The 10913-nt window shown below is 48.3% G+C and overlaps 1 protein-coding gene across 1 annotated transcript; it reads left to right on the top strand.

Moving 5' to 3' along the window:
- The first annotated feature begins 928 nt into the window (after window positions 1-928).
- On the top strand, window positions 929-9997 carry C7H2orf69 (chromosome 7 C2orf69 homolog). The gene is made up of 2 exons (XM_077272022.1): window positions 929-1179; window positions 4832-9997. The coding sequence occupies exons 1-2, from the start codon at window positions 946-948 to the stop codon at window positions 5630-5632; spliced, it is 1035 nt and encodes a 344-aa protein (XP_077128137.1). The 5' UTR covers window positions 929-945; the 3' UTR covers window positions 5633-9997.
- Window positions 9998-10913: the final 916 nt, after the last annotated feature.

Below are 10913 nucleotides of genomic sequence, written 5' to 3'. Positions count from 1 at the left end.
GTTTCATTCATAGATTGTAAGCTTGCGAGCAGGGCCCTCATTCCTCCTGGTATCTGTTTTGAACTGTGATTTCTGTTATGCTGTAATGTCTATTGTCTGTACAAGTCCCCTCTATAAGTTGTAAAGCGCTGCGGAATATGTTGGTGCTATATAAATAAAATTATTATTATTATTTAGTAGACTCCCTGGTGTTTCGTTGCACTTTGACGTCACCCATTTCTCCCCTGTGTTTAGTATTTTTTCTGGTGTTTTGTAAGCCAATTATTATTTCATTTCTATTCTCCGGATGCCGATTTCTCTTTTGGGTTATACACTTTTGGTTATTGTGTATACAGAGCCTGGTGGGAGTGTGGGAAGCTTTCTGGGGGGGGCAGTAATTTAATACTTGGAATCACGGTATCTGCCCCAGCACCGTGCTGCTGTGAGGGAGCCAACCCTGCTGACAGACCCCCTTTGTGTAATTCCGCCCTCTGCATTACATGCAGCCACAGCCCTCATTATTTTCTCCCTTGGTGCTCCTGTATGGCAGTTGCTGAGGAAGCAGTGTATATACTGCGAAATACGTCAAATAAAACTGTATGTCTAATTTCCTGAAATTGGCGTCTTCCATAAACAGCAACAGACAAGTGTACAAGTCCTCCCTGGTATCTAGCACACGGTCACTCCCGCACGGACCACGCTTCCCTGACTGCTCCCGCTGCAGGACGCGGCCCTAATATAAGCCCGCGGCCTAGTGAACACCAACCCACATGACGCCTACACACACAGCCGCCCCTGCGCCATTCTAGCACGTGACTGGTCACATGACCCGGAACTTTCTCAGTACTATCTTCAGAAGGGTGATCAGCCCGCCTATCACGTGACTGACCACATGACATAGGGGAAGGTCCTTTAGACTTGGACGTGGCCTTTCAGTTCCTCGGTAACCATAGTAACTGCAGCCCTATGCGCACGTTACGTATAGCGCTGCGCTCCGCTCGCCGTCTGCTGGTGCACGCTGTGGCCGGAGTGATCAGCATGTGTGCGGGCGTGAGCGCCATGCACGATCCCCACTCCTTGTTCAGACTCCCGGGTGTGCAGGGAGCTGAGCCTGCGAAGTGCAACGACATGCTGCTGTGTCCGCCCCGGAGCAGAGCGCAGCGGCCGCACCACGTCGTCTATTTCCCGGGAGACGTGCAGGCAAGTGATGTGTGCAGGCTGAGGGTGTTGGGAGAGGAGGCAGTCAGTATGGCCACTTCCTAGGGACGCAGGGAGCGGAGGCGGTCAGTCAGCGTGGCCTCCTAGTGACGCAGGGAGCGGAGGCGGTCAGTCAGCGTGGCCTCCTAGTGACGCAGGGAGCAGAGGCAGTCAATGTGGCCTCCTAGTGACGCAGGGAGCAGAGGCGGTCAGTCAGCGTGGCCTCCTAGAGACGCAGGGAGCGGAGGCGGTCAGTCAGCGTGGCCTCCTAGGGACACAGGGAGCGGAGGCAGTCAGTCAGCGTGGCCTCCCAGGGACACAGGGAGCAAACACGGTCAGGGAGCAGAGGCGGTCAGTCAGCGTGGCCTCCTAGGGACACAGGGAGCGGAGGCGGTAAGTCAATGTGGCCTCCTAGAGATGCAGGGAGCAGAGGCAGTCAGTCAATGTGGCCTCCTAGGGACACAGGGAGCAGAGGCAGTCAGTCAATGTGGCCTCCTAGAGATGCAGGGAGCAGAGGCGGTCAGTCAGCGTGGCCTCCCAGGGACACAGGGAGCAAACACGGTCAGGGAGCAGAGGCGGTCAGTCAGCGTGGCCTCCTAGGGACACAGGGAGCGGAGGCGGTCAGTCAATGTGGCCTCCTAGAGATGCAGGGAGCAGAGGCAGTCAGTCAATGTGGCCTCCTAGAGATGCAGGGAGCAGAGGCGGTCAGTCAGCGTGGCCTCCCAGGGACACAGGGAGCAAACACGGTCAGGGAGCAGAGGCGGTCAGTCAGCATGGCCTCCTAGGGACACAGGGAGCGGAGGCGGTCAGTCAATGTGGCCTCCTAGAGATGCAGGGAGCAGAGGCAGTCAGTCAATGTGGCCTCCTAGGGACACAGGGAGCAGAGGCAGTCAGTCAATGTGGCCTCCTAGAGATGCAGGGAGCAGAGGCGGTCAGTCAGCGTGGCCTCCCAGGGACAAAGGGAGCAAACACGGTCAGGGAGCAGAGGCGGTCAGTCAGCATGGCCTCCTAGGGACACAGGGAGCGGAGGCGGTCAGTCAATGTGGCCTCCTAGAGATGCAGGGAGCAGAGGCAGTCAGTCAATGTGGCCTCCTAGGGACACAGGGAGCAGAGGCAGTCAGTCAATGTGGCTTCCTAGAGATGCAGTGAGCAGAGGCGGTCAGTCAGCATGGCCTAGTGATGCAGGGAGCGGAGGCGGTCAGTCAGCATGGCCTAGTGATGCAGGGAGCGGAGGCGGTCAGTCAGCATGGCCTAGTGATGCAGGGAGCGGAGGCGGTCAGTCAGCATGGCCTAGTGATGCAGGGAGCGGAGGCGGTCAGTCAGCATGGCCTAGTGATGCAGGGAGCGGAGGCGGTCAGTCAGCATGGCCTAGTGACGCAGGCAGCAGAGGCGGTCAGTCAGCGTGGCCTCCTAGTGACGCAGGGAGCAGAGGCGGTCAGTCAGCATGGCCTAGTGATGCAGCCAGCGGAGGCGGTCAGTCAGCGTGGCCTCTTAGGGACGCAGGGAGCAGAGGCGGTCAGTCAGCATGGCCGCCTCCTAGTGATACATGGAGTGTCGGCATGGCGGCTCTATGCTGCAGCATGGTTCTGTAAATAAGCGATCATGCAGATGCCCGTGCATCGCGGGCCAAGCACGGAACACAATGTACAGACTGGCTGTTGGCCTCCTGATCTGAGCGTGGCAGCTTCATATAATGCTATAGGGCCAGAGACTGCAGCTAGTCTGTCCACTATGCTCGGACTGTATTGCATGGACATCTGCACGAGCTGTTAAAGTCGGTTTTCCCCAGACTAGAGAATGGGCGTCACTGTCTGGTGCCAAGAAACAACAAGGCCGAGTGTCCCAGCATCAGACTCTTTCCATCTGTAGCTTATGGGAGTTGTGTTCAGGAGCTGCAGACACAATGTGGTGGGGCATTCTAGATGCTCTGGGCTAATAAATCATGTCTTAAATGTGAACATGGGATTTAAGGCTATGTGCACACATTGCGGATTTTGCTGCGGACCCACAGCGGATTGGCCGCTGCAGATTCGCAGCTGTTTTCCATGTGTTGCACAGTACTATGTAAACGTATGGAAAACGAAATCCGCAGTGCACTTGCTGCAGAAAATACCGCGCGGAAACGCTGCTTTGTATTTTCCGCAGCATGTCAATTCTTTGTGCGGAATCCGCAGCGATTTACACCTGCTCCTCAATAGGAATCTGCAGGTGTAAAACCACTGGTGGAATCCGCACAAAAACCACAGGAAATCCACAATGCGTTTTACCTACGGATTTTGCAAAAACGGTGTGGAAAAATCCGCACACGAATCCGCAACGTGTGCACATAGCCCCTCAAGTGGTCCCCAAACACTCTAAAATTCTAAATTTACCTAATAACCTGTCCTTGGGTTGATGGCGGCCCCCCTCCACTGCTGCTCAGGTCTCAGTGCTTTGGCTGCAGCAGTGACAGTTTACATCATTGCTGTAGCTAATGGCTGAGCTTGGTGGCTCTACACGGATAGATGGCAGGAGCTGCTGATCTCCGAGACTGAAAGAGCGCATCACTGTGCCATTGTTATGTCACTGATGCAGCCAAAATGCAGACAGAAGCAACAGCCCCAGGGAGAGTGGGGATCTGCTGTTATATTAGGTAGTTTACTGCGTTCATGGTCCACTTTCCTGAAAGCGGACTGTCCCTTTAGCATGCATGTGTAATGCACTGGTTCCTGTGTTTCTACGGAGACAGACTTTAAACTTCTGGAAAATAAAAAGTTAATGAAGGTGGTTGAAGCGTGTTTTGTGCCTGTATGACCACCATCATCCCTATTACAAGTCTTTCTCTGCCTCGCTGCTCTCCACATGGTAATTGGGCTACCAGGAAAGAGATTTAGGGCTTTATCACACAACCGTATCGCTGCCATATTTGTTACAGCCACAAATCCAGACTAAACCGCATCTCTTGGGACCCGAATGAACAACCTTGTGTGTGGGTCAGGGTACACGCAGTCCATCTGGAAAATTATGGCCATAACACAGATGATAAAGTATGATGGCAATATGGTTATTAAAAGATGCAGATGAGTAATGCAGATCAGTGGGGCTGTATCTTACCCTACATTTCCCACAGCAATGTTGTGTTGGGTGCAGAATATGGCAATAAGTAATTTTACAAACTTGGATGCAATAGTATAGAGAAACCAGCCTTAGGGGTTCACATTGCGTTAGGGCAATCCGTTTAGCGCTTGCGGATTGCGCTAACGCAATGTTTTTGTAGGGGCTGCGTTTAGGGGTCGCGCTAACGTCACCGCTCTCGCAGATCCCCGATCTGCGAGAGTGGGGAACGGACCTCGGGCGCGCCGCGGACACTGCAAGCAGCGTCCGAGGCGCGCTACAAAAGAACGGCACATCGCTAGCGCGAGCTGAAAAAGGCACGCGCTAGTGATGCGCTACAGGCGAAATTTACATTGCTGTCAATGGGTGCGCTAACGGACCCGTTGCACGGCGTTAATTGCGACATTTTAGCCGTGCAACGCTGTCCGTTAGCGATCACCCACTAACGCAATGTGAACCTAGCTTTATAGTTGCTGACAGAGCTTTCTGTGTATTAGGAAACCTCTCAAATCTTTGCAGCTTTTTTTTATGACTCTTATTTGTATTTGCTTTACACTTGCAGAATTACCGGGACACTATGGCAAAGCATTCAGAGAATTTTCGTTGGAAGTGCTGGAGCCTGGAAGATATTTCCGCCATCCTTTCTGAACGGTTTCCTGCCAGCTACATCTGGATAGTAAAGCCATCTCGCATGCATCTGCACAAATTCAGCTGCTACGATAACTTTGTGTCCAGTAATATGTTCGGAGCTCCAAAGCACAGTACTGACCTGGGGGCATTTAGGCAGCTTTATACCTTGCTCGTCAATGCTTTCACGATGGCTCAAAATGCATTTCTCTCTGAAAGCAATAAGTATATCATTAACACGGACTACAGTCATTCCGGATATTCCACCAACGGATGCAATTCAGAAGAAGGAGACACCATGGACCCTGCAGTTTACCTTGGTCATCCATCTGTAAAGGGCTCCCTGTCATTCACTGTGATTGGTTTCAGCAAAGGCTGCGTCGTATTGAATCAACTCCTTCATGAGCTACAAGAAGCCAAAAAAGATAAAGAGATCAATTCTTTTCTAGCCAACATTGAATCTATGTATTGGCTGGATGGAGGGCATTCTGGAGGCAGCAACACATGGGTCACCTGCCCAGACATTTTAAAAGTGCTTGCTCACACGGGGATTGCAGTCCACACTCACGTCACTCCGTATCAAGTCAGTGACTCCATGCGTTCCTGGATTGGGGAAGAACAGAGGAAGTTTACAGAACTTCTCAAAGGTTATAATGTAATGGTTGATGATCATTTACATTTTGCATATGAGACTCCTTCGTTGGATAATCATTTCCGTGTCCATGAAGTTTTTTGAAAGTATTTTGATGCTGAGGATGGTGTTGCCATGCTTCCAGCAATGTGATCTCAATTCTTTGACTTTGTGTTTCTTCTGGTCTGCACATCACATGAAGTGGTCCTCGTTCTATGCACGCAATAAGCCATGTCTGTGTGCGGCATGTCCCATTAGTGGCTCTGTAATCCCTTTACTACCGAACTAAACACTGCCAAGGCTTTCAGCAACGAAGGCACCCTGCAGTCTTAATCACCAAAATGTGTTGTTTGGGCTACATATAACTTGATTACATAGTAAAAGTACTGGTTATTCATGTTGGTATAGTGTCCTTACAGAATATGGCAGCTTACCAGAAGCAATGTTAATAAGTGCATGTTAAGGCTTGCAGAAAATTTCCTAAATATGCTTTTATTTTCTATCTCTGTGGTTGCTGCTTTATATTTTACATAGCACAATGGGCATACATTAATCTGTAAGTGCGTACCTGGGGAAAAGTCCCCTATGTTTAACATGACCGTATCATAACCAATTCACCAGAGGCCAAAAATGTGTTCTTTTGGTTTTCCTCTGGCCAGTACGCATCTATATACCATTAACGTAGCTGTCCAGGAAAGTGGAACAGACTGCGGTGTCTTATGTAGCTGTATATTTGTATGTGTCTTTCTGCAGTGGTGCCCGATGGTGGACAGATGCCTAGAAATACATCCAGATTGTGGCCACTGTTGGTGCAAACACTGGCAGGGGCCATACATGCTATGCACACTCAGGCTACATTCACACATCGGTGCGTTACTATGGAGAAACAGAACGGGGGTTTTTTGTTTGTTTTGTTTCCCTCATTCCTCAGGTAGCTTGTCTGAAACACATTTTTAAAACTGATGTGTATAAGGCTGAATGAAACTAGCAGTGTGCCGTCCAAGAGAAAAAACGGCTACCTAATACTCAATTCATGTTCTTGTTAAAATGTCAGTGCCATCATTTATATTCCTGCCTGTAATAAACCGCCAAAACCTGTCTATGAGGCAGCGGTAGCCCCAACAGCGCCTATACTATGACCCAGTAGGACCTGTACCACCGCACTGCCCACACAATATTATAATGTCGGTCTTCTGAACTGCACCCTCCCACTCACAGGCTCTTGCATGCGTTTTCCTTTCCATTCATGCATCTACAATATAACATGTAAAAACATATATAGTCATGGCTTGTTATCCTGAGCCAACCTCTAAAACAGAGTCATGTTAGTCTCTGTGTTATCTCTTTATGTGGCAAGAATGGCCTCTGCACATCTCTACCAGCACAGATAAAACTGGGCATTGTCATTCACAGCACACCACCTCCAGGAATTTGCAATACGCGTCTTCTTGCCATATATACACAGGGCTGGCAGGACATTGGTGTCCTGGAAGATTTTCTGCTTCCTGACAACTCAGATTATACAAAGTGTAACAGGACTTTATAACCTTCCATCATAATTACTGAAAAATCACCAATTTGGGCCTGCCCTTTTATTTAATAAGAGTGGGCCGCACCAGACTGGTGATTTTATTTAATATCAATCCTTAACAAAACCCCTTAGAATGGTCCCCACTGTCTCCTGAAAGGGCCACACTTTGTAGAAAAAGTTTGGCTTCAATTTGTGGGTTGGGGGATCCCGGAGCCCTGTTCAGCCCCTTGCAGTGAAAGGGCAAGATCTCACTCTTTGCACAACCAGAGAGCTGCCATACTTTTGGAGGATGTTATATCATTACAACGGTTACCGATCGGTAACATCTTAGTAAAGAAAGCAGAAGCACTTGTGTAATGCAAAGAACGGGATCACACTTTCATTGTGAGAGAAGTCATGGAGAGTTTGGGGGACCCCCCACTGTATGCCTGGATCCCACAAGCTCTAGCAAAAGTCCGGTCTTTTTGTGGGACATTGGGGACCCTTTAGAAGGCTTTTGTTAATACACATTTGGGGGCGACCACTGTTTTATTAAATACAAGGGCAGCCCCAAATTGGTGGTAGGTGCTAAATTGAGGCAACAGTGTTGGCAATGGGTGGAAACATTTTCAATATTTTACCACTCAAACTGCTTCACAATTTGCTGTCACGCTTTGATCCTATATCCTATAGAGCGGAGATGCATTGCAGTCTGCAATGGTTAAACATGGTACCAGAGATACCAAACAGAAGGATTTCTAAATATATTTCTAGTGTAACTGTCATTCCGTTAAACTTTTCTTAAGTTTTCATTAGTTGATGCTGAGATACTAACTAAACCAAAGGGGCAGAATCGTCTGTACCCTACACACTTCGTTCTTAGATGATCGTCAGAACAAAGGTAATTGTTTTAGAGATTGATTGGCGGTCTCAGCACTTGGATACTTGCCTGTCACAACTATTGACATGTCACTGACACAAGAGGAAGTTTCTTGGAGCAATATGTGCCCTGTGCTTTTTAACTGTCCTGTAATATCACAGGCACCTGCCATGTTGAACATGCTGTGTAATCTGCCGGCAGCACCTTTCTAGGATCAGGAATCCTACCCTAGTAGTTTTTGGAGTCCAGTGACTGATTTTCCTGACTTGCAGCGTCCATCCACTGGACTCCTGGACTTAAGATTAGCAATGTTTTATTTACGGTATATAGTTTTGTATGAAAAAATGTACTATATCAATTTAGTCTGTTCCTTCTATGAAAAAGAAATAATCCAGCGTTCAGAGAGTAAATCTAATGTACCATAAAATCTGTGGAAATTCAAGGGTGACTTAGGCTACTTTCACACTAGTGTTTTTTTCAATGCGTCGTTTTGGCAAAAAAACGCATCCTGCAAAAGTGCTTGCAGGATGCGTTTTTTCCCCATTGACTAACATTAGCAACGTATTTGCGACGCATTGACACACGTCGCAACCGTCGTGCGACGGTTGCGCCGTGTTGTGGCGGACCGTCGGCTGCAAAAAACGTTACATGTAACGTTTCTTGCTGCCGACGGACCTCCATTTCCGACCGCGCATGCGCGGCCGGAACTCCGCCCCCACCTCCCCGCACCTCACAATGGGGCGGCGAATGCGTGGAAAAACAGCATCCGCTGCCCCCGTTGTGCGGCGCATACAACGCTTACGTCGGCCCGACGCTCTGCGACTGGCCGAGTACGACGCTAGTGTGAAAGTAGCCTTACTGCACCATAAGGGGTAGTAGATACAAACTGACTTATTACTGTTCTGGATCGCTTCTCACCTTCACTCGAATAGTCTTTGCATCCATTTTGAATTCGGTTGTCCAATTATAGATCCTTGATGCCCCAACACTGATCTCCAAATACAACATACATCAAAGCTATAATAAACATTTAAAAGCAGGGCTGTGGAGTCGGTATAAAATGGACCAACACAGCCTCTTAAAATATATATAATAAATTGGTTGGGTACAGTAGCACAACGCAGGATGTGCTGAATACTTGTGAATAATTTGGGAAAGATAATGAAATGTCGTATAAATGTCTGTTTTGTTCCTTGTAAAGTATTCCGGGGAGTAAGGACATTCCCTTTCTCAGAAATAATCTTTCTCTAAGCGCTGCATTAATTATTTTTTATCTTACCCCAGCCGAGCAGCTTTTGAACTACCGTAGGTCTTTACCGGTGAGCACCAATGTGGATGTTCCTTGAACAGACAGATTGTGTTTGATTGCTTGGAAGGTAACCTGTCCCCCTATGTGTAATGGTCCATGTCCAGTGATCTTGAACATCTTCCTTATACCAGATTACTCTAATTTTTACCCCTATGGATTATAACTACATTCACTTTGCAAGCGATGTTTCAATTTCTGAATTTTTATCCGTTCTTGGTTTTTTTTCTTTGTTGTGCAGATCACAATGCATTTTCATTGTGACAGGTTCCATTTAATTGCTATGGGAAGAGATGTTAAGATCTCTTTTAGTTTGAGAGACTCCTCATCTATGCAAAAATACAAATGCTCATCTTTATTTTATTATAGAACTTTTTTTTTATATTACCTGGTTGTTATCGACACAAGTTAGAATGCTGTAGGTAGAAATGAATGCAACAAATGTGCAATCCATGCTGTACAGTGTCCACTAAATGTTACTTTCTGCACTGAATCATTTTCTCAGTGCATTTTCCTGTTAATTTACTGCATTCCAGTCTGTATGTAATCTGGTACAAACGTCTGTGAATCCACAAACTGCTGTAATGAGGCCCTGCTTGTTCAGGAATCAGATGAAAGTGAGTTTTTGTGAATATGTTAAAGAAAAATTGTCCTGTTTTTGTATCTTCTGTACTGACTGTAACTATGCTAGATAAATTAAAAAAAATCCCAGAACTCTTAAATGAGGATTGGTATTTTGTTAATTTAATATAGCTACTTTTACATTGAGGTAAAATTTAAAAAAAGTCAGATTATCCCGCAAGGACAGGGTCCTCTCCCCTCTGTGCCAGTCTGTCACTGTAAACTTGTTTACTGTAAACGATATCTATAACCCTGTATGTAACCCCTTTCTCATGTACAGCACCATGGAATTAATGGTGCTATATAAATAAATAATAATAATTTCTCTAGTCACCTTCCACGACAGCGGTACTGGAGGATGTCTCCCCGCCCTAATGGGGGACAGGAAACACAAAAGAGGTTAAATACCCTCCCCTTCCTGCCACCTCCAGTGTTTTTCCTGTCCCCTATGGGGCATGAAGAGGTCCTGTAGTGCTGCCGTGGCCGGCGATCGGAGCACGCAGTTTTTACTTACAAGCCGGGCAGCCTGGGTCGGTCTCCTCCCTGCGGTGCTGCTCCCGTCTCCTCACAATGTGTGGACTCGGGACCCCTTTCCCCGTTCCTCCCGCGCTCCTTCTGGAGTAAAGCGGAACGGTGGTGTGCGGCCGGGGTCCCCGCGCGGCTCCCCGGCGTTCTTCCTCTCATCTGGCCGGAAACGGTGGACGCGCGGACCGGAAGTACCCCGAACTTCCGGTTCACGGCATGTGCGTTCCAACGGTGGAACGCACGCGCATCTTACAGAGATGGTGGCATAGCGGTTCTTCCCCTACGCCTGGGACCGGGAGAGGAGGAGGAGCACATAATCAGGACGCAGCAACCTCGGTATTTAACCCTGGTTAGTCACCTCCAGGTAAGGCCCCCTGTCTATCTGTCTGGACTACAGTGCTGACTGACTGACCATGGAAGGTGACAGACCTGCCTCTGCATCTGCCGAGCCCTGCGTCTTCCCTCCTACTGTGAGTAGTGGGTCAGGTCCCTCTTTTCCCTGTTTCCTTAGGGTGCTATATATAGTCCCCTTCTCTCTCCTTTT

This window comes from Ranitomeya variabilis, chromosome 7 (genome assembly GCF_051348905.1).
Source record: "Ranitomeya variabilis isolate aRanVar5 chromosome 7, aRanVar5.hap1, whole genome shotgun sequence".
In the NCBI taxonomy this organism is placed as follows: domain Eukaryota; kingdom Metazoa; phylum Chordata; class Amphibia; order Anura; family Dendrobatidae; genus Ranitomeya; species Ranitomeya variabilis.
This window is presented reverse-complemented; position numbering and strand designations above follow the sequence as displayed.